At 39.5% G+C, this 25,531-nt stretch overlaps 1 protein-coding gene across 3 annotated transcripts in view; it reads left to right on the forward strand.

The window, feature by feature from the left end:
• The window catches only part of negr1 (neuronal growth regulator 1), a 174,683-nt gene that overhangs the window by 68,558 nt on the left and 80,594 nt on the right, over positions 1 to 25,531 (forward strand). For all 3 annotated transcript variants that reach the window (XM_030434227.1, XM_030434230.1, XM_030434229.1), the window contains exon 3: positions 11,322 to 11,447. In XM_030434227.1, coding sequence (XP_030290087.1) covers positions 11,322 to 11,447 — 126 coding nt within the window. The remainder of the gene's footprint in view (positions 1 to 11,321; positions 11,448 to 25,531) is intronic.

Consider the following 25,531-nt stretch of genomic DNA (forward strand, 5'->3'; position numbering starts at 1 on the left):
TACACCATCCCAACACCATCTCAACAAATAATAAATACACTGGACTTTTGCTCTCTCTCAATTGGATATTCTGACTTTGTGGCAAGCCTGGCTATAAGATGAGACTGTTGTTCACTCATGATGGACTAATATGGACACATGTGCAGACACACATGTAATCTGTATGTACTGTCTAGAGCTTGAATTCAGCTCTATATGCTACTGCTGTAATATGTTTTGTCAAAGGTCATAACAAAAGAAAAAAAGAGAAGAAAAGAAAAAAGTAATTTGCAAAAGACAAGAAAAGATCAGAATGAAGATTTTATACTGTGGGTAATGGGGGCGGGACTTGATAAGCTTTGGCTTCTCCCGCTTTTCCCTTTCGGCCATGTGTGTTGTATTATTTGAACAATGATGAAATGTGATGCTTATGAATTGACATGTCCGAAACAAACAACATAAATAAATAAATAAATAATTGACATATGAAATATGTTTTACTAATGTACATTTTTACCATTGCCTTAATTGGCTGAGCCTATCTGTGTGAATAAATAAACTCGACTAGCTTGGCTCATTGTGAAATTACCTGGGCTTTGGTTATGTGGCAAACTGCAGGTGTAACCTTTTCTGTGAAGTGGCTGCGTGACCAGATCTTTTATCGAAGCTCCAGTGTCTTCAACAGGTGACAAAACCCGGTGTTGTCAACAACAGAATAATGCCATAGATCCTTACTGATAAAAGCTGCCACAGACTGGGCTATTCTCTTCCTTTTCTCCGAGCTGTGTGGCAGAGTTGGCAGCGTGTTCTTGGCTGGACCGGGTCTGCTGTGTCTTTAGCAGCCACTAACGTTGACGGTAGCCTCTCCAGGTGAAAACAGCTAGCGTGGTTTCTTAAGTTAGCAATATTCCCGAGGTAATTGATTTTTGTGCGACAAACTTTACACCCCGTGTGTGTCTTGCCCAGTTCGCGCTTGTCAGTGTCTTCATAAAATCCGAAATGTGTCCAGGCGGCCGCTTTTAAAATGCTACGTGAACTTGTTATGACTTTTTCCTCAGCCATGTCGCACAATGAATGAGGTGACGTCAGTCAGATGAGACGCATTTACTGTAGTTACTGTGAACCGGCGGAAAGAGTAGAAAAGAGAGAGAGTTGAAACTTGTACTACTATATATATATATATATATATATATATATATATATATATATATATATATATATATATATATATATATATATATATATATATATATATATATATATATATATATATATATATACATATATATACAACGCTCCAGATGGATGATGGTTAAATAGACAGCTTTTTCTCGCTTCCTTAATTTTGACCATCCGTTTTGATAGATAAACAGGTGAACCTAACTACAATAACAGCAGCAACAGAAGCCTCACATCGGTCTCGACTCAGTATACAGGGAATGACAAACTGATCAGGCTCTTTGCTCATCAGTTTGAGCAGATCCTACCGCCTGCTGAGCCGAGCTCCTTCCCCATGACTGGGGTAGCGTGTGTCTGCTAGCTGCCAACTGCTCTCTCCACATTAATCACGACCCAGGTCCAAAAGTTTGAACTTTGACCTTTAGCACTGCATCAAGGCCCAGTGACAGATGGAGACAGAGCTTTGTGTGCTCGCGTCAGATCATCCTTTTCACACATACACAGACACACTTTCCTCACGCCTTAGCTTAGAGCTGAGATGCACAGAGGTTCATTCAGCAGCGGTCGTTTGGTCACCAGCTGATATTTCGTTGTAGGAAAGCAGCGTGCCCTCTGACAGCCGCAGTGTCTGATTTTGACTGTAAACTATTTGAAATAGGCCTCATGCCTGGATGTGCGTATCAAAGACACTTTGTAGCCACACAGCTAATTGAAACACCAGTGATCATCCTGGAGAGTGTAGGCAGAGTGGTCCATGCAGAGGAATTTTGTTTATCATAAGCAAGATGCCAAGGCTGAAAGACACTGATTAGCATGAATAAATTAGAAACTATTTCAATAAGTGGGTGATAGCTTATCTTTGAATTACATGCCCAGTGCAGCTCTCCCATTGAAGATTAATTGCTTCTCAGAAGGTATTTCGAAAAGTTCATTTTCATCAATTGATTTCCTTTAATTCATGAATTCCCTAGAAGTGCATGAAATTGGTAACAAGCTCTCCATAATCATGCTTTCTGCATCGTTAAGCTCATTGGCAATTACTCATCATATGTATTGGTTGTGACATTTTGCGGAAGCATGTTATTTTTGCACCATTAGGTCATGACAGGAATATTATCATAAACTAATGGTTGATTACAAGTTGAACAAAAGTGATGTTCGCTGTTTCTGCTGATTTCTGCTGATTTCTGCAAGGAGCAAAACTTGCTTCTAGGGCTGTAATCAACCAAAGAAATCCTTAGTTGACCGAAGCCGTGAAATTTGGACTAAAAATCGACTAATCGGGGGGGGGGGGCTTCCGCATAATCAATTAAAAATAAACATGAAGACTAGTAGTCTATTTGCTTTTGATTAGATAATTGTTGACCCTATTATTTGCACTGAAATGAATTAATTAAAATGAATTGATTGATAAACACACTCGAGTCTGTTGGCTCTGACAGCGTTTTGCATCACGTGCATCTGCGCAATATCATAGCCCATGATTTCCGAAAATATACTATGTCAACTAGTGATATCAGCACAAGAACTGTTAAAGAATATTTAGACAATTGTTTTTGTCATTTTATAATAATTGACAGACACTATCATTTAGCTCTGCGCGCGTCCTTGCAAAGAGCGAGACTGTAGCTTTACGTTTTTAGGTGATAGGCAATGTTTGTAGTCGATCTGTAATGTAACTGTTGTTGGCAAACTTTGCATTTGACTTTTTTTCCCTATTTTTATAAAATGCTGCCACACTGCTGATGTCTTTGACATGGTAGAATAGGAATGACTGTAAATGAAAAGCTTAAAAATAAATAAATGTTTAACAAACCACCGGACCTAGGCCTTTCTAGTACGTTCTTCAATCTGTTTGTCTGTAGTAGGTTGGGATAATCCAAAATAGTGAAAACAAGGGGGGTGTTCTGAAGACATTCTGTTACCTGTGAAACAGGGGTGCTTTCAAAACACCCCCATCAGCACTTGGTACTTTCCTCCTGATGAAGTCAAATATGCCATATGCAGGACACAGCATTGGGATGGAGAGGACCCGCTGCGTGTTTACGCACTGCCATAGCAGCATGTATTTAACACGCCAAAAAACTGACCAATAAGAATTTTGGTCGAGCCAGAACGTATCAACCGATAAATTGACCAGTCGACTAGGAGAATACAGCCCTACTTGATTCTAGCATCTTTAATACTGGGTTTTTGTCATATCAGCCTGATCAATTCAATATCTGCCAACGTGATTATTTACAAATAATGATTAAGACAGTGAAAAACACACTTTAGATTTCGATGCTGCTGTTTGACTGTTTCACCAAATAACCAAGAATTTTACTACTTTACTATACTTTTCAGTTTTGTTCTTTCAATGTTTTATATTTGTTCTTGTGCATTGTGATCTTGAAAGTTAAAAAGGCCGTAGTTCGCACCAACAGAAGCTCCATTCTCACACAGAGAACACTGCTCCCGAAACGTCTCACCAGTAGCCCCGCCTTTATTTCTGTGACTTCGTGACATCACACTGTGTAACAGTGTCTCACAATTGCATAATTAATCCCGAGCATGATATGTCTCCTTTAACATGATGAAAAACTGTTTCACTACAGACCTTTGTATATTGCAGGTGCTTTTATTAGACTGGGGATAGAATCCAATGTTTTCCCTTTCTCCAAGGCAATCATCAGCCCCACTGATACATTATTTTTCCTACAGTATTGGGGTCATTTCTGTTATAGTCAGAGGCAGGAATGCTTATAGCTAAAAAGTGGGCCATTGAAATAAATTGAGAGAAGAATATATCTTCAGGGTTACAACTAAAGTAATGTGCATAGATTATACAGTAGGAATGTATGCCAGCTGCATTTACAGTGATACAGTGTGCTGTTGGTGCTTATTAAGACACATGAATGAAAATAACATCTAGGTCACACCTACATAAAATTAGCTACTATGGAGGAATCCCATGTAAGAGACGACAGTTTGACCCATATTAGATATGTTTTAATATCAAACACTGATCTCAGATCAGCAGCTGAAGCTTGTACAGCTGCTGACATACAGTATATCATCATACTGTACTGCTCCCACACTATCCAACACTATCATTGGACCCTGAGGCGAATTCCCGCAGTACATTAATAGGGTAAATCACTGGATTCATCATACGTAATGATACCATTATGGAATAATATTCATCAGCTAATGTGCACTTGCTGGGAAATCTATTTGTGTCTGTAGCCATTTGCTGTCTGTTACAACTCCTCACATCTCAATGCTTTATTAACCCACCCAACATCTTAGCCACAAGGAGATCTTAGAATATGAAGAGATGCCAAAAACAGACAGGCAATAAGGGCTGATGAGGTTTTATGTCTTGGCTCTGGCATCCCAGCACTTAGTCCACCTCCTCTATTGCTGCTGGGCTCAAATAAATGGAAAGAAAAAGAAAACATCCCATTTTTCTCTGAACATTTTTATTGCTTTTTATTATTGGCGTATGGCTGTGTGTGTTTTTCTGTTGAGAATGATTGAGACTGATATGTTTAATAACGCTATGAGAGAGCAGCAGGTGATATTGGAGGTAAAGCTGGAGTGAATTTCAAAGTTGGGAGTCAAGTACTATATGTTAATTCTTTGAAAGCACACATTGAAGGCGCATACATAGACACAAACACACACCACACTGTCAGGGTCACTGGAACACTTTTTATATCCCCAAAGTCAACCTTTCTCCGTCATTATTACTCATATTGTGGTAGACTTTTGGACAAGAAGTCTGAGTCTAATTGCTGAGCGCCATGAGGTAATGTTTTGACAGACAAGGTCAGCCATCTTCAAAGAAAAAAATACAAATTGTCAATTTGGAGGGGCCAAGGGCTTTTCTGGTACTACTGTGATGTGACTTTTTTGTCATGAACAGTGACAAAAAAATTTGAAAATCCCTGCCAAAATGACAGATTTCTCTTTCTACTTGAATGAACTTTTCCTAAAGTTAAGTACTACAAATTGTCTGTGCCTGCTTTATGACACTGCAAATAGAGGTAATCCCTTTGAGTAATACAATCTGTCACTGTTTATGTTTAGTTTCCGTGTCTGACACCTAATTAATGGACTTGGAAGTTGGTTCGTTTTGCAGCCTGCAGTGAGAAAAGGGAATTGAAAACCTTTAGGAATAGCTGTGTGGGAACTGTCTCATTACTGAGGTGTATATTACGCCCTACAAACACAGGTATATTTTACAGGTATATTACAATCTGTCTGTATCAATGTCATCTCTAACAACCTGCGGTTTGGGAAAGCTTTGCAGTCGGTAATTGTTGAATTGCAAGGAGCTATTCAAAGATCTCCTCAGGATTTCTTCATCATATCAAGCACATCTGAAAAGTAAAACTCAAATCTGCCCCTAATCCAATTTCAAAGCGCTGCATCTCGTAGATTAAGGATGATCTGTCCTCAGATCAGTAAGCATCTGCGTTTTAATAAGACCATTACATTGTATTGTGTGTGGACAGGAAATGTGCTCTAAGGCAGTTACAGCACCTCTGTCGATTTCTGCGGTGTGTGTAGGATGGTCGTGGACAAATGAAGGAGATGAATTACAGAAAATGAAGCCAGAATTTTCTCTCTTTTTCTCTCTCCCTACCTCTTAGCTCTCCTTGACTTCTCTACCTCCGCCCATACTGCCGTCCATTACAACAAGTGGCCGGGCTTCCCCTCCATGCTCTAATTGGGAAGCTGGATGGCAGTGGGTTTAGCCAGTAATGGGGTTCTGCAATTTGGTGGCACAAGTCATCCTGGAGAGCGCCTGTCAGAATTCGTATAAGAGCCCAGTTGTGTGCATCCCACTATGCAGAAGAAAACCCCTGCATTTTAATAGTGCAGCTGTAAGCATTTCCGTAATTCAAGGTGGCATCATTAGAGGCTTATTTATTCACCCGAGGCGTCTGCCAGGAGGGAGATGACGCCGCCCAGATCAGCTGTGGCAGCTCGCTCTCACCACCTCCTGCCGGGCTGGAGAAGGGGAAATTAGAGAGGAATGGGCAAACATGACAATCATGGCATCATTACTGAATTAGCACGTAAAGAAAACAACAAGCTCTGTGTGTAGGTATCAAGAAATGGGTTATAATGATCTGTTGTTGTAGGGGCAGCACGGTATCGACTGTCTCTTATGTTTTTTTCAAGATTTTTCAAGGTGTAATAAGGGATAATATAGGGCACTGAGAGAGGAGCAGCCAAAAGAAAATGAAAGTAATGGACTTTCGCAGGCTTTTAAGATAATGTGTAAACCCAGAAATTTGCAAGAGATTCACAAAGCAATGTCTTAAAGGCTTTTCACGGCAGGGGCGTACATTCGTGTGAATTATTACCCCTTTTGACGTGACCACAGTGTTTTCTCTAACCACGACGTCGCTTTCAGTCTATCAAAGTTAATTGTATCTTAACTTTAATGTATTCACTCTGACCACAGTCTCACCCTTACATCGACCATATAGTTTAGTTGCCTAAAATTGGAAAAAGTAACAGATAAGTGGCCGGCAAAACGCTCAGCCTGATTTAAAGGAATTTTGGAAGGGAGGACAATAAAAGATACGGTTTGACTTATAAAGCTTAGCACAAAGACTAGAAACAGCTCGGTTGGCTACATCCAACAACAACAAATCCCCTTACAACCTCTGAAATTCATTAAATATAATATCATATTTCTCTTGTTTAATTCAGACAAAAAAACGTTTCATGGGGGGGGTTTGCTTATTTTGTCTTTGCTGGAGGCAATACATTTGTTGAGTTGCTGGTTGTCTAGCAACTGCTCAGAGCCAAGAAATAGTCTTAAAGCTACATGGATACTAGCTGTTTCCCTATATGTGTGACTTTCCCTCAAAGAAAGTTTTTGGTATCAAAATCAATGGCATAATGAGAATGGAATTTTTGAACCAATTGATACTCATCTCTCACCTTGATTCCTTATCAGATTGCTTAACTAGGTTTCAGTGTAACAGCATTGCAGGATTTTTTTTGCCAAGATTTGTGTACGTTGTGAAAAAAAACAGCCCATCTTTTACCAGAATAAGAAGAAACAAACTGAGCCTTTTGTACTCAACCTCCTTCAACTGTGTTGTGCCAAAATCCTCAAATAATTCAAATAAAAAAATTGATGAAAATATGCAGCTGAGGCACACTGGTATTTACTCTGTCAACATTTCCACACCAGCTTTAAACTACCTCTGACATTCAGATATACTTCTATGTCGTTTTAGCTCAAAGAGGAACACTGTCGGCACTGATTCTGCCTTTACATTCTGTTCCTTTCATCCAATCCAGGTGCATTTTTTTTCTCTTCTGTGTGAAATGCAACACAAAAATGTTGAAAATGACCAGAGCTGGTGTGTAAAGGTTGAATGCTGTAATTCCTCATGCAAATGTCTCACATTTTTGCTCTGAGTGTCTGCGTCAGACTGGTATGAAACAGATTTAACATGGTCAGGTAAGATGATGTCAGAGCTACCTTAAACCCTATTCACTGTCATCATCCTCCCTACAAGGTTAAGGGTGTCCTGGATTTTTATAACATTGTCATTTATCCTAGTATATAAACCGAACTGAACAATGCTATTCACACAACCAACCCTTACACACATTCACATTAATAATTAATGTCTGACATCAACAATTATAATTCAGCCTGAAATTACCCAGTAATCACCATTAAGAGCCAACACTGAGCAGTTGACGCAAACTGAACACTTAAACTTCTGCCACCACTTGGTAACTTGATTTTCTCATTAGCTGGTGTGGAATATCAAATAGATTTATGTTTCTGTTTGACAAACAGAAACCGCCCTCAGCCCTCAATATCAAGTGTCCACTCTGTAGCCCTTCAGCGGTAATTCTTGCACTGTCTCTGCACTGTAACCTAGCAACGAGACCCCTACTTATAGAAAATCTTGTTTAGGATGTTTTTTTGTTGTTGTTGTTGTTTTTTGCAATAAGCAGCAACAAATGGCAGAATCATATTTTGTTCATGCATTGGCTGTTTCCAAAGTCTGTGTGTCATGCATTCATTATTCACTGGACGATAAGAAAGACTTAAACTTCAGTATCATTTCAATGTGAGTAGTATGCAGATGAACAATGTTAAACTTCTGTTCATTTTGCCTGGACCTGCGCTTATTTGTCGACATATCCGTCATTTGGCACGTTCCACTTAGGGCTGGGCAATATATACGCTGCCCTGTATATCTTTACCGTGATATCAGACCATATACTGTGGAAGATTTGGGATATCATTAAATCCTGACGAGGCTTAAATGTTAAACTTCTTTAACTTTACATCAATTAAACCACTAAATATTTTTATGGCAACTCAAATGAATATCTGGAAACAACAATTGACGTACTTCCTAGCTTAATCCATTCTGGTTATTTCACAAAGATATGCCATATGTCTGAATTGTTTGACGGTGTCTAACCGCCAAAATCTTTAAAGACATGGAACAGAAGCATGCGTTATTGCCTGATGAATAAATTACTGTTCAGTTCTTCAGAGACATCCTCATTCTATAGATGAGAGAAGTTTGCTACATCTTGTAGTTTAAAGTCTGACTGTTCTCTATTGATCTTTTATTCTGTTTCCTGGACTTGGTTGTTATTCACTGCTGGAGAAAACAGCGTTATACAGTAGAGCGACTCAGCCATAGTGACTCTGAGCTGAAAAACTGAGGGCTCTTCATCTGAACCTTTGAAAACCTCTCAGTCTCTGCCAGAGAGAGATAGGATCAGTAGACAACCCCAACATTTTCAATTTTGTGCTATCAGACACTGAGGAGATGTGTCAACACTGGGGTCCTACAGCAAGTAAACACAGGTCTCTGACAAGCAATAACCTAGATTCAACATCGCCTCCGGTCCTCTCCCACTGAAGGTCCGCCACTTTCATCTCATTTAGATCCTGATCTGTTGATCAAAACGGACGCCTTTCGCCCCACAAAACAGAAAATGCCGATGAGGACAATGCTTTCTTGGGGGAGTCCTTCATATCACTGAGGGATGTGCCTGTGTGAGGCTGGGTCAACACAGGCCGAGGTGTGTACCATTTAGTTTTGTGAGGTTCCAGTTATGAGAGTATTGATGCTTTTAACGGTGCACCATCCTGCTTTTGACTGTCGGCTATTGCTCTTATCAAACAATTAGTGCACATGGTTATGGCTTAGTGTTTATGAGCCGACTGACTTGATGATAGATGGTCAGTTTTTAAAGTGGTGCATTTTTTCTGTTTTCAAGACCACAGTGCATTACTGTATATTTCAAGTACTGTCATTTCCTATGCTTTTTTTTTTTTTTTACTTTCTTTACTATTCATACAGCATCCTCTGTATTGTTGCTCATAATAGAGTGAAGAAAAGCAAGTGAAGGTGGCTGCAGCTAAGCCAAGCAAAAAAAGTGTTACCGGGTCTAAAGTGAAACTCGCGAAAACTGTTGAATCAACTTTTCTTTTGTTAGTTTTTTAGCAGGCATCAGAAGGGATCAGAGGGTAGAATAGTTTGAAGCCCAAGATGACCGTGAAGTCATTACTGTGTGGCACAGTCCACTGAAGAAAAGCTCCCTCAGAGATTCAAATCTTGCTGATTAAAATAGTGGCTCATAAGCCTTGTATGTATGTGTGTGTGCGCCCATGTGCCTGAGTTGAATGTGTTTAAATGCCTTTGTGGTCGGCTGCATGTGTGTCTGTGTGTGCTTTGAGACGCCTAAATACTGAAGCTTTTAACATCAAAGCTCCAAGAGGATTTAAGTGCCAAGAAAGTTGTAAATTATGATGGTAAGTGATGTCCAGCAGGGACTGTTGATGAGTTGCCCTCAATAGAAAATAACTTTGAAACTTGGATTTTTGAAATACAGCTTCCAAACCGCCTAAAGTGTAGCCTGATTCAAATCCTATGAATCACTGCCCACATCTCCATTTTAGAGCAGTGAGTCAAAAAAGGTTTGGTTTTGTTCTTGTGAATAGCTGTTGGAGACACAATTGAGCTTTAAAGGGTGGGACCAACCTGCTGTGCCAAGCTCTGTCAGGAATTATTAAACATAGTCAGACACAACAGCTTAATCACTGCTCATGATAAATGTAATGCTCTAAATATAAAATGAACACAAATTAATCATGATGATGATGTTTTAAAATAGGGATGAGTTTACCTTGTACTGCAAATGGGCACAGACGGCTGTACACATGACTGGCTTTAATTGCTAGCAACCAACCTTAGCTAACATTTTAGCTACTAATAGGGCCGTGCATCTGTCCAAATGAGTCTGTTTTTCCTCATATTGTCATGACAAATATGTTTTTCCCTCCCTCATATTATCATGACAAATCTCATGCAGTGTTAGCAGACACAGACGACCGAAGACTTACCTTACTTTACTTGCTAACTAGCGACATTAGCTAACGTTTTGGCAAACAATAAGGTCTGGCTTCTCAAATCATTCTGTATCCTTTTATAATCATGACAAATTATTTTCACCATCATATTTGTCATGACAATGGTTAGGGTTAGAGTTAATTAATGTCTGTAATGTGGGGAAGTATTCAATTTATGTTGGACACAGGACTGTAAGGCTGATAAGTTTGTTAATTTAGCCAGTTAGCTTGATAGCCTGACTAGCATGTGGCCATCTGTCTGTTATAAAGGTAACAATTATTTGTTTTAGGTTGAATAGAATATCTTCTTCAGTTTGTTACTATCAACCCCATAAAGCTATGCTGTATAGAAAAAACACACAACATTTTTTCATGATTTTTAACCAAAACAACAGTTTTCTTTGTAACCTTTCTGAACGTACCCTACCTGTGCTTTGTGGCAGAGTAAGTGTTGAGTGAAAATGTCATCAGAGCAGCTGGAAACTAGGGATTTGAAAGGGGAAAATCACATCCTCCCCCCTACAGAGAACATTTAACGAGATGGCAATGTCAGACTGGATAATGGAGTCTGAATATAAGCTACCTAATATAATTTTACCTAAAGTGGAGGGCGTGTACAGTGTGTTCTTTATCTCTTTGCTCATAACTGAAACACAAGCATCTAATGTAATATTACGTATAGATGACAGTGGATGAACCAGAGGTTGCAGATTTGAAATGCTAATCTTGTTTCTGTATTTTTTACTTCTTTTTTCCCTAGTTCCTCCAAAGATATACGACATTTCCTCTGACATCACAGTAAACGAGGGCAGCAACGTGTCGCTCATCTGCTCAGCCAGTGGGAAACCCGAGCCGACCATTTACTGGAGACACATAACCCCATTAGGTGAGTTCACTTCACCTCTCACATGGCTATGCTAATGAATGGGTAGATGGATAAGTGGACAGAGCGATGGATGAATAGAGAGAGGAAATGAGGAAGCATGGACAGGATCAATAGGTGATAGACTGAGGACGAGGAAGGACTGGTAGTTATGTTGCAGATGAGGAGATGGCAGGGGGAAGGGATGGAGCTGGAGATAGATGAGGTTGGATGGTTTGATGACAGAAGGAGGGAGGGGGGATGGATAGATATTGTAATATATTCAAGTGAACATACAGTGTCCTGGAGAGAGGGAGACCTGAGTACATATTGAGCTCCTGCAATGCGTTACCATCTAGGATTTTGTTTTAAAGGGCAGAAGCAATGGACAATTTATTGTTAGCCGTTGTCTAACCTGAGTTCTGAGCAGCTGCAGAGATAGAATGGTAAGATGGAAGGGAAATATTTGTTTACATGCATATAAATGGTGTTTTCTTTTTTAATAGACTACAGTAGCCTTTGATCTGGTGAGGGCCCAGATAAAGCCTCTCTGAGAGTTTTTTGCACCACCTTGTTTTGTTTTTTCACAAAAAATCAGAAACCTCCAGCTCAGAGTATCTTTGGGATTGTCTAGAAGATCAAGCTTTGTAGTTAAATAATTTGTTCAAATTCACACATATGCAGCATGACAAGAGTTCAGGCTCATTCATAGAGTGGCCCACTCCACATTATAAGGCCTGCCTAGCTCAAGCAACCTAATCTGCTGCAGGCTGGCCAAATACGAAAAGACAAAAAAAAGACTGCCTAGTTGCACTTTAATGCCAACATCTGTGCAGTGCAACCTCGATTCTGAAATTTGGGACACTGTGTTAAACGGTTTAAGGAAATGTTCCTGAGCCCATATAATGTAATGTACAGTCATGGGTGAACCTCGCCCTATCTTATGGACAACCAAGCTTTTCAAGGATGCCCCTTTCAAACCCCATCATGATACAATCACCTGTTAGCAGTAAACCTGTTTACCTGTTGAGGAGATTTTTGTTTGAAACATGTTGCTTGCAAAAATGTTTAATATATTTAGGTATATATTTACAAAAATCACTGAAGTGCATGATGTAAAACCTTTGATATATTGTATGCATTGTTTTCCATTGGGTGTATGTCAGAAAGGATTGGAAAAATATTATGTTTTATGTTCAACACAACATCCTATTTTTGGGGAGGGGAATCACGGTTGTTATTTAATAAGTGGTTCACATTTCCTGAGTCACTGCACCATCAATTTAACAATTCCATATATAGTTTCTTTAGAAAAAATTCTTTTGAATTGCTTACGCAATGTAAAAGCTAATTTGTCATTTGAAAATAGTCAAATATCTATCAAAAACATTTTGAGCTGTTGAAATCAGCAGAAGAAAAAGGTACCACCTTTTAAAACATAATCCTGAAAAAAAAATCACTCATACTCTGTAAGTTAATATCAGAATATAAAAAATAAGAATACCTCCTCAAATGTTGCCACTTCTACACTACCCTCTAACATAATACTCTTCAAGCATCAACACACAACAGAAGATACTCTAACGCCATGGATTTTTCTACTTGCTAAAGACAGTGGTTATTGTGTTGGCACAACATATCTTGCCACAAAAACACGTTGAAAAGAATTGGGGATTTCTCTGTACTGCAGGGAGTACTCTGATTTTCTTTGGCATTTTGTAAACTATCATTTAAGGTGCATTAAGAAAGAACATCTTTAATATTATCATTATGATTTATTTAGATGCGACTAGACAGAGCGCACATACATCATTAAGTGCTTTGATTACTGAATCTTCCCTTTGAAAACTCATTCCAAAGCATTTAACTGTTGCTGCAGAGCCCCCACCCAGCCACTTCCCATCCCCCCTCATTTTCATATTAATGGATTAGAGCCTGCTGTGCTTATCTGATAGCTGTGAGGATGACTGCATTTATCTTATGGCTGTCAAATCCTCTCTGGTGCTTGCCCTGATTGCGTTAGGGGAGTTTTCAGAAGATGATCAAAAGAGCCATCCTCAGAGTCCGAGTGGCAGTCACTCATTCTACTTTGAAGTGTCCACACTTTGAAGTATGCCAGGGAAGAAATGATATGCTGGTCAAATGAAAGGGCCTGGGACTAAATGTAATCACAGAGTGTCTCCCAGCACATCAGAAAGGAAGCCATTTGCCACGGGATCTTTGAGTCGGTTATTGTAGAAAGGGTGAATTGACCAAAGGACGTGGTACAACTGAAAGGTTGTAATAGGCTAATTACCTATCGATGGAATTCCATTAAATCTGTTGGATATGCAGAACAGTCTGCTCCCACCAATGCATGGGCAACCTGAGAGTGCAGTCACACCAATATGGAAGATTCCAATATGGAATTTTATAATAGAATAAGGAGACCTTCAACCACCAGCTGAAATACTTGAACTACCATAACCCATACAGTAAAATGAATACACATTTTTAAGGATTTAAAGATGTTATATCCCAAGTCAAACACTAGGTATGGTAGGTCGGGCAGGTCACCGACCCGAAGCATCAGTATTTGTTGAGTTGAGATTGATACTCAGAAATCAATCAGCATTACACATTTACAAACCTAATATAGACATACCCTTTGTAAGAAAGTTATGAAATCTTTTTAAAAAATATATAAAATATCAATGTTGAAAAAGCTCTGTCCTTTACCACATCTGCTGTGGAAATTGGTGTTTTTGTTGACAGCTAAAGTCTGAAGATAATGTTCAAACAATATAATAAATCTTTTGTTTGTTTGTTTTGATAAGGATTTATGGAGATTGACATAAAGTGAAACTGTGCTAATTTCTGCATTTCAACAACGCAGTCACTGCGAATCGACAGAACAAATTCTCGAGGAATCTTAAACTTACCACTCTTTTAATGTTTGTGTTGATGAGAGCTGTCAAACTGGCAAATTGAGTCTCTTGATTTGCATGTGTTTTAGCTTATTTTAAGTGCTCCTCATGTGTTGTCAAAGTGTTGTTTTTTCCATTTGCATGTCTATTTGCATGTCATGTAATGAGCTGTGTCGGCAATACATGGAAGGATGAACTTGGTTTCAATCTCCAAGTAAAACTATCGTGTTCAGAGTATAATAACACATTGTCAACTTTCATAGTTTATTTTTGGTCACACTTATTGAATTGTGTTAATCATCGATCATACTAATACCAATTATAGCTGATTGTACCATTACACCTCCAGCACAACATTTCAGCTACTTGTAGAAGTAACAGCTGTCATTGACATGAGGCCAAGCAGGTGAAATTGCTGTAAAAGTGACAAACAAGTACAAGGGAAGTTATATGCTGGCCTTACTCTCTTTAACACTCAGCCATTTTGGGGTGGGGGTGGAGATTTTGTGCACTGTAGATAGTTCTGCTGCAGCAGTCAGTGAAGTTTGACAGAATGATAAATTGCCCTGACTGACTGTCAAGTTCCTATTCCCACTCCGACTGTTTTATGTTTGCATTTTTCCCTCTCTCCCCGTCCTGCCAACCAGCAAACTGCCAGCTAATAATAAAGTTTGTGCATCCAGTGAAGTGTGGCCATAAACTGTTTATTGAGACATTAATTTGGCTCAGTATGTGTGCACATATAGTCGATGCGTACTCCTCAATTAGAAAGATGGAAACTGAAGCAAGTACTTGTAACACACAGATCATCTTTGTTGACATGTGACTCAGAGAAGAAATGGTGCCGGCATATGTCGGGAGCCGAATGTGCTTAAAAAAACATTGCTGTTTTGTGTAACAGTTTAATTACCCATGTAAAAATCTGCTTGACAGCGAAGTCCTCAGGAATTTGGGTTAATTGGTGCATGTTAAGTTCGCTTAAGACTGGGAAGCCCGCTCAAGTCCCCATCTGGTTAAATCTGGTGGTGAAAAGTGGGTGTTTGATGCTCTCTCCCTACCCTTGAGCAAGGATTTTACCCATGTCTATTCCAGTGATGCTGCTCAGTCAGGAGTTTAAAAGCATTAATGGAAATCTGCCTAGTTTGTATGTATCAGTGAGATAATTTCCAACCCTGCGGCTCCTAAGCCAAGCATTTAATGTTATTAAAACATATTCTCAATCAACTTGTTGGGTTAAATGAAAAGGTGAATTTAAGCAAGAGATGCCATTTGAAGAACTGTGTTCATGATACAACCAGAAGCCACTTTATCGTTATCAGTTTAGCTCTTGACATGGCTACTTACTATACTCCTGAAGCTCACAATAGCTCAGGTGAAGTGTCAGCCTTTCAGGGTATTGCTGCCTGGAGTACTGTTCTGTGGTTCCTCACCATTCCCGCATAGGTCATAGGGAGGGGGGTAAAATAGCTTTTAACATAGTCTGTTTCATTCCGGTTTGGTTGGGTGGATAGCTGGATGGCTGGGCAAAATTGCTTTGATAAGCTTTTTCCATTGAGATTTGAATCCATGGGATAGAAGTGTGACCTTTGAAAAGGCTGACTAGAATACATATTTGATTGTTTCCTGTGATAGGACTCAGCTGGGACACATTTTTCTCTCTCTTTTCCAAGCAGCTACTATACAGATATCAACCGCATACTGTATGCTTTGCCTTTTCATTTAAGTGCACAAGGCATATCTTCCCCAAAACGCCCCCTCCATCCCCAGGGAACAGGCAGTGGCATCTTCCACACTGACAACTCACTACAGTATGTGTACTGTTACTTAAACTTGCTTAGTCCTGAACTTAGTGCCAACAGCAAGTGCATAAGTACAGTAGCTCAGTCAATTTCATGTGCACAGTGCGATGAATTATTCAGACTTTACTTTAGATCACTGCTACATACCTTGAGTTGTCACTGTAATTTGGCAGCTCTTTAAGAAATGCAATGCAAGTTTTTCGTTGGGCTGTTCACCAGGGATCTCTCATTGAACACCAGGTTCCTTTTCTCATAGTTTGCAATGAGCCAATGTGCAGTTTAAGGGCTGACACTTGAGCACGCTTTAAACAGGATGGGAGGTGAAAGATAAGGAGTTATGCACCGCATTTTGGATTTCAGATATCAACAGCGGGAGCCGTGTCTAACATTTCCCCATTCAGCTGTTGAGCTGAGTATTGCGAACTAAAGAGGTGCTCAATGGGCACACGCTTTATATGAGTGTCTGTAGCGTAATGAATAGTAGACCTTTTTAACTCAAATATGATATTGAGTTACTGCCACACTACACACATTAAATGGCAGTTGGCAGCCATGGACAATTTCTTTCCCGACAGCCACTTTTTTGAACTCTTTAACACCCACCCAACTTTTGAAGGAGGTTTCTATTAAATTCAGATCTATACTTTTGATCTTTGTGGTGAATTTGATCATCACAGTTTTTAGGTCTTGAGACTATTTTCAGTATTATTGAATATGAACGGCCGTGTCCAAGCAGGTATAGCGAGTTTTCCAGCTCGTCCTGTCTTGAACCCTAATGTGGTAAATGGTCAGACCAGGACATTGTACAGTAGCTCACTACCATTGATGTGTGAGGATATGTGTGAATAGGTGAATGAAAGAGCAATTTGGCTTAGCCATAGTCCACATTAGAGCTGCAACAATTACTTGAGTAACTCGAATAATTCGATTACAAAAAATGGTTGAAGCAAAATCTCTGCCTCAAGGCTTCGTTTAATTCATATCACCCGCATTATGTAGCCTGCGTAGCTCAAGGATAATTTTTCCACACGGATTGATATTGCGGACACACCCCACTACATTCAGAATTGAGTTATCGCGATGGTGGAGAGCCAAGAAGCCATCCGTAAAAGACGGAGAATGTCCAAAGTTTGGGATCATTTCACACTTAAAAATGAAGATAACAAAGTGCAACGTGTCTACTGCAAAGCAGAACTGGAGTACTCCGCAACAGCACGTCAACAATGATTCAACATCTTAACCGAAAAAGCATCCAGTTGTTAACACCAGCTCACTAAGTGTTGCCGACACAAGCTAACATAAACATTGATGTTAGCTAATTTAACAAAGCCTAGCATCGCTAGTTAGAGCGTATGGTATTTGTGGAGGCTGTAGCCTGATGTTGGTATGACTAGATATCATGTTAAGATGTGGAAACTAATTCATGTTAAATTGCAAGAGAGCAATAGCCTACACCAAATAACTCCTTTCCACATACGCACACACGCACACACACACACACACGCACACACACACACACACACTCATCTCGTCTCTCTCTCTCTCCCTCACCCACCCTTACTCCCGGTGTTAGGAATAGTTGGAATAAATACCTGTATTTTTTGTTGATTGCTTGGTCTATTTAACAGGCCTGTCATTTTCGGCATTATTTGGTACTGTTGTTTAATAATGCAAAATTATTTTTTATTAGATTACTCGATTAATCAATGGGATAATCGGTAGAATACTAGATTCTAAAAATATTCAATAGCTGCAGCCCTAGTCCACATTTGCTTTCATATCCTTCTGCTAATGGTTGATAAACTGATCAGAGATTAGGCATGGCATTTCATTTTGGAATAAAATTGAAAAGATAATACTTTATTTCCTATCTTTTGTTTGCTAAAGGCAGAAATGTGTCTTTAAGCGAGTGCAAAAAGTTAGTTTTCAAAAACAAAACACATGACAGCCCATACAAAAAAATACTAGAAAGAAATAAATACATTTGATTTCAGGATGATCTACTCTGGCCACCCATTTGATGTTGTAACTGATGATGTTAAAAAAAAAAAAAATCTTGTCAAGTGTAATGACGAGAGTTTGTTGGGAAGTTGGCCTATATCAACAACCAACAAATAGTGAATGCCTCATTTTTTAAAAATTCAGTTTTATTTGCATTTGGTATGTGGCAGGTGCTAATTTTGGACCCCGGCTCTAGCTGCTGAGTCTTTTGATAATTTACTTGGTTAATATTTTAGTCCTTTGTGTATGAAATTTCGTTTTCAAATGTTCTTGAATCGTGAGACAAGAGACAAAACAGGGCTGTTACAAAACTAGAGAATTTTGGCACTTGGATGGTGAATGGTTTGTGATAGTGTTTACTTTGACGCTACAATGTTTTTCTGAATTGCATCAGTATATAATTCTAACTATAGACCAGGGGTACTCAAATACAAATCTTAAAGGTTTTTTTTCAATCACTCAAAGGTCCATGTATTGAGTTTGGTCAGGCCACATGCATCAAAATGTCCTTTTCATTCAAAACAACAACAAAAATACAAACAAAAATAAAATGTCATTTCCATCTTGACAAATTAAAATAGTTGAATAAAACAAAGTTTCTACGTCTCTAAGTGAGCACTCTGTTGCTTTTTGTTGTTGTGTCCTAGATGTGACAAGAATCCTACTTGCAGCTTGATATGACGATTTCAGTGCATTTATTTTAGTTCTTACCTTTGAATTTTGAGGAAATGTCTCCTCAAAATTCCTATGCTTCATCTCATAATGCCGTTTCAAATTGGAAATCTTCATCGTAGCATCGTAGCTTAATATGCCAGGAGACTCCTGGCATATTAAGCACATGGGTCTTGTGCTGGTTGGAGGGAGAATGAATGCACATTTTTCAGTCCATTCTTCCTCGAATGGCCGATTTTCACTGTCCATTTTTCTTTTAGCAGTGAACTTGGAATACGCGATTTTCGTGCAATCTAGAGGCTCCTACAGCCGGCAATATGTGGCAATAGCGAACTGCTCCAAAAACGAAAGTGAATGTTAAAAATTGCGCTCGCAGCAGTGAGTGACCCAGCTGTCTGTGTATCGTTGGCATGGAGACAAGTCCCGGTACACGTGCTGACCCAACCAAAACACATCAAATCAAATAAAATAAAATCAACAGCAGAAAAAGAGAAACATCAAATAAAATCAAGAGAAGAAAATTAAAAGAACCCAACCCTCCCACCCCCAAAGTCATGCACAGAAACATACACAAATACATACACACTCATACACACACTCACACATACGCACACAGACACACAGACACACACACTCACACCCACACATACACTAGCTGTCACTACAGAGACCTGGCCGGGCAGCGAGACCTGAGGCGCAGAGGAAGCTACCTTTGGGGGGCCAACCACACTGGGAGAGATCCCAGTCCAAGGCCGCAGGGAGCGCCGCCACAGAGACCGCCCAAACCCGGGCAGACAGGAGGCCCCACACCAAGGTGCAGAGCCCTCTAGTCACCCGGGCCGAAACTGTCCACGGGACAGCACCCCCCATGGTCAGACCAGGGACAACTCCCAGTCTGGCAGGCCCCGATGAGGAAACACTGGAGATTAAAAACTGATAGACTAAAACAGTAAAATAAGGCAAAAAAGCATAGAAGCTAAAAACATGAGGGACTAAAACATAAAAGTATGGAGGCTAAAAACACGAGGGACTAAAACATAAAAGCATAGAGGCTAAAAACACGAGGGACTAAAACATAAAAGCATAAAGGCTAAAGACATGAGAGACTAAAAAAATAAAAGCATAAAGACTAAAACACGGGAGAGATTAAAACAGTAAAAAAGGATAGTGCTCTGATTACCACAGCCTAAAAGGAATTAAAAATAATAAGAAATTTCAATTAAAAGCCTGGTTAAAAAGTTGGGTCTTAAGCCTCTTTTTAAAAACCGCAGCAGTCTCCGCGACCCTGAGGTTCTCCGGCAGGCTGTTCCACAGTCGGGGCCCATAACAACTGAAAGCCGCCTCCCCGTGCTTTTTTGAACTAACCTGTTGTATGGTTAAAAGGCCGGTGCCGGAGGACCTCAGGGTCCGCGGTGGCTGATAAGGTAAAAGCAAGTCAGATAAGTAAGAAGGCCCAAGACCGTTAAGACACTTAAAAACTAGTAAAAGAACCTTAAAATCAATCCTGAAACGCACGGGGAGCCAATGCAGCGACTTTAAAAGCGGTGTAATATGCTCCTGCCCTCTGGTCCTTGTCAGCACTCGTGCAGCTGAGTTTTGTAGTAATTGTAGATTCAAAATGCTTTTTTTGGGAAGGCCAGAGAGCAGGGCATTACAATAGTCTAAACGACACGAGATAAAAGCATGCATCAGCACCTCCGTGCTGGCCTGAGAGAGAAACGGGCAGACTCTGGCTATATTCTTAAGATGGTAAAAACTAGGGGTGGTGAAAAAAATCGATTATTGATTAATCGCGATTATAATATTGACGATTATGATTCGATTATTAAATTTCCAAAAATCGTTTAAAAAAAAAAAAAAAAAAATTCTTTTTTTTTTTCGAAATAGTAATACAAACTGGAGTCCTCCTCTTACTGGCTTCCGCTACATGGTCCACAGTCTGGAGCCAAGATATGTTATTCCATCCCGGAGCTTTTTCACACTTAAATCGATTCCAAATCTTTACAAGGAGACAAACCTGTCCGTGCAAGTGTCCCTCAACTCTGCTCACAGGGTAGCAATAACCTGCGATGCCTGGACATCCAGAGCTACAGTCTCATATGTGACCGTTACAGCTCATTATGTCAGCAGTTAATGGAAGCTAATGTCCTACGTACTTCAGACGAAAGCTATGGATGATAGCCACACAATCGCAAATATGTGTGAGTTTCTCAAAGCAATGGCAGATGAGTGGGGAAGAGAGAAACACGCCCTGGTTCTCGTCACGTACAATGATTCTAACATGAGTCCGGCTGCTGAGCTTGGCAGCTTTCTTTTACCAGTGAAACACTACATTTAAAACAAATTAAAAAATAATAATTTTGATATTACAGTTACACTATACAATATTGAAGGTGCTGTGAGGTGTTACTCAAAAGATAGGTAAAATAATTCGGCAGCTGACTGATGTTAAAAGGAAGATCAATAATCGTTAATAATTGAAAATCGAATCGATAATCGTTAATAATCGAAAATCGATTTGTAATCAAATCGAGACTTCAATAATCGGAATCGAATCGAATCGGGAAATTGGGCCGATTAACCACCCCTAGTAAAAACCTATCTTTGTTATATCTTTGATATGTGGAATAAAACTGAGCTCAGAGTCAAAAATCACACCCAGATTTTTTACAGATTGTGATGGTTTAAAATCCTTTAACTGGTAAAAGTTTCTCTTTCTGGCCTTCAAGACCAATGAGTAAAACCTCTGTTTTGTCCTGGTTGAGCTGTAGGAAATTGGCTGCCATCCATGTCTTGATATCTAAAATGCAGTTAAATAGGACATCAATAGGCCCTGTGTCATCAGGAGACACGGCGATGTACAGTTGCGTATCGTCAGCATAACTATGAAAGCTGATGCCGTGCCTCCTGATGACGTCCCCAAGGGGAAGCATGTAAAGATTAAAAAGAGTTGGACCTAAAATTGACCCTTGGGGAACCCCACAATTTATTTTGTGGGTTTCTGAGGAACATGTATCCATACTTACAAAGAAGTGTCGGTCTGTGAGGTAAGAGACGAACCAGTTAAGAACAGTACCAGAGCGGCCGACCAGGTTCTTCAGTCTATTTAATAAAATGTGATGGTCTACTATATCGAAGGCGGCGGTGAGATCCAGTAGTACCAAGACTGTGAGTTTATGGTTATCCAAGTTGCACCTGATGTCGTTTAATATCTTTAAAGGGGCTGTCTCTGTACTGTGGTTCGTCCTGAAACCAGACTGATACTATGGCTGGGCGATGTGGCCTCAAATCAATATCACGATATATTGAGCAACTCACCTCGATAACGATAAATGAACGATAAGTAACCCCCCCCCCCCCACACACCTAAAAAAAAGGAAAAAAAATCCTGTGTATTTACAGAAATGCCACTTTAAAGGACTGTAAAACTACATTGTAGTTAAGATTTATATTATTTATTTAGTAGTTAAGAACAACTGATAAGCACACGATTGAACAGCTGAAAAGCACAGATTACTTGAAATGACAACAACTGAACAAGTTTAAAAGTATAAAATATACAGTCCCTTATAAACAAATTCTAAGCTTCTCGCTTCTCGCTTTTTTTATTTCTTCGAATTGAATCACATGGTTGTACTGCAGGTGGTGGAAGCGGTTGGATGTAAATAAATAAACAAGAAGACATGAGACAAAATAGTAGAGAAGCTGACATTGCTGCTTAATAATATGTTAACCTCTTGAGCATTAGAGAACTTTTTTTACCATTATTTTCTTTATCATTATATATTTTTGATAGACACAGAATCTGTTTCAGAAGTCAGTGGGTCACATGACATTGACGCTATTGAGAAAAAAAATATAGATTTCTGCATATTGATATTCATATAAAATAGAGGAAGCACTGAAGTACAATAAACATAGCTGTGTCTCATTCGTCCAGTTTACTCATACAATCTGCTGCTGGAGTCACTGGGCCCCATGACATGGAAGATATTGAAAGAACTGCAATTATTTTGTATTAATATATTTATGCTAAGTAATTTGATGACAGTCCCTAAATCAGTTTCCAGCGATTCAGTGCCATGTTCTGGGAGGTGAGCTGACCATCCCCCTGCTGCTCACACTGGGTGAACCTCAGTAAAGTAGCGGCTGGACCCGAGTAGAGCTTAGAATCAAGCCCGACCCGAGCCCGTGCACGTTGTGTCCGAGCCCGGCCCTACACATTGAATGTAATTATGAGCCCGAGACCGATTTAAACCCAACAACTGTTTAATACGTGGGCTGTTATAACTGGCGTTCTCAACTACAATTGCGAGTTGTTTGAACTACAGAAATCTTAATGAATAATGCAACAAGTGTTGCACTTAATGCACTCGACAAAGCCGACAAATGTTATTATCACGGCCCACGACACCTCCAACTTTCCTCCAAACTTGCTCAAAGTTAATTCTACTGTCTTTATTTTTTTCTTTATATCTTCATGCTCCATGTTGCACTTAAGCTACACAATCAGTGATGCCGGTAACGCGTTACTAGTTTTGTCATTTTCCTTAGGATAAAATATATATTTTTGCTTTCTTCTTGCGTCTCGGGGAGTGACGTCACGTACGCGAGAAGTCACATTTTCCAGCATGAGGACACTCACGTGTCAGACCACGCAGAGACACAAAGGCAACAACACCGAATATACCGACATGGCCAAAATGACGTTGGTTATCGTCGCAAATTTCGGTATAGGTAAATTTTCGGTTTATAGCCCAGGCCTAACTGATACTTGTCTAAAATGTTGTTTGCGATTAAAAAGTCATTTACTTGTTGAAAACAAGTTTTCCCAAATTTTACTTAAAAACGGTAAGTTGGATACAGGCCCATAATTATTAAAGATGTTGGGATCTAAGTTGCTCTTCTTCAGAAGGGGCTTCACCACCGCCGTTTTAAAGGAGGCGGGGAAGACACCCGTCTGAAGAGAGCAATTCACTATGTATAACAGCTGATCCTCAAAGAATCCACAAAGTGTTGGTATGGGAATTGGGTCTAATAGACAGGTTGTGGGCTTTACTTGGGAGAAGATTCGACCAAGTGTCCTTGCATCAACCATCAACCACATGGTGAAGGAACTTAATGGTAGTTTACAAAATAGGTGTGGGAAAATTTTCGATTCTTTGATGCATCGGAATTCTCTCTACAATGATTATGTCTCAATGCAGATAAGTTAGTAATCTGAATTTTAAAACAGAAATTAGTTCACCCGCTGCAACATTCAGTTCGCCTGCTGCAGAGCACCACAGAAAGCGCCTGCTGATTATCTGCTGTACACGCATGCGCAACAAATACACATGTGCGAGTTGTTTATGTTTGAGCGGCGACAAAATGGCTGCAATGGCTAGCACCAATCCCATGAGACCGACACCGACTTCTTTGAAAGCTACTGTATGGCAGCATTTTGAGTTCCATGAAGTCGAGGGGAGAATTTACAAGACTTAAACAGTTTGTAAGGTGTGTGGAACTCAACTTAAATATTTCGGCAACACAACTAATTTTAGAAATCACCAACCAACCAGAGAACGACCGAGCAGGTGGTGGCACAGCTTCAACTGAACGCTGAGAGAGCGAAGTGGATTACCAAATCCACTGCAAGTTTTATTGGATTTAAGACTATTCAGTTGTGGAGAACGTCATTTTTTGGATGATGGTGTTTATTCTAGGGCCAAGATACAAAATACCATCTTGGCAGTACTTCACTGACAGAGCCATACCAACGCTCTACAGTGAAACTAAAACAGAAGTTTTGGACACTTTGATGAAAGTGGGTAGATAGATAGCCATATACATAGGTCCATAATGTGTTGAAGTGGAAGCTGCATTGATTATTGCATTGAAAGCTTTTTGTATTTTTATAGTATACTGTTTTTCTCTCAAGGATGTGCTCATTGCCTGTAACAAGAGGATTCTGTGTTCATAGAAAGTCATATCTATTTGTGATAAAGAAAAGCCTTTTCTTTCCATCACAAAAGTGGGAAGTGATTAGCAAACTCTGAGTAGCAAACTCAGATTTTATTATTATTATTATTATTATTTTAAATCATGCATGGAAATGTACACAAAAAAATTGTTGCATCGAGATGTATCGAGATGCATCGAGATGCATCGAATTGAATCGTTGACCTCGGAATCGATCGAATCTAATCGAATCGATTCGTGTGGTGCCAAGAGATTCCCACCCCTAATACAAAAGTATATATTTTTTACTCAAGACTCCTTTTAAGATATTGGGATCCATCCATCAGTATTTATGTTATCTAGTTCTTTTTCACTATCTAGTTCTTTTTCCTCAGCCACAACAAATTATTTACAGTTTTTGAGTAAACCAAAAAATTTCTCAAAAATGTTGACATCTGAGTTAGCCTATTTAGACTGGAATCAACAAATTGATTAATGATCACACAATAAATTGAAAGTGTTGATCAGATATCTTCCTCGTTCACGCTAATCAATTAGCTTTTTTCTTGAACTTGTGACTCAGTATGTTGATATGCCATACAGTATGAAATATGCTACTCTCTTCACTCTATTGGGTCCAGAATCTAAAATTGTGTTTCCTGCCGACAGTGAATTAAGCTAAATATGTCTACACATAAAAAGTGAGGTAATTCTACAGGTCAGTCAGGTGGCAGCACATGCAATCAGACATGACTCAAGGCTCCCTTGGCCCAGTTCCACCGTCTGGAAT

The sequence above is a fragment of the Sparus aurata genome, chromosome 11, assembly GCF_900880675.1.
Source record: "Sparus aurata chromosome 11, fSpaAur1.1, whole genome shotgun sequence".
NCBI classification, from domain to species: Eukaryota; Metazoa; Chordata; class Actinopteri; order Spariformes; family Sparidae; genus Sparus; species Sparus aurata.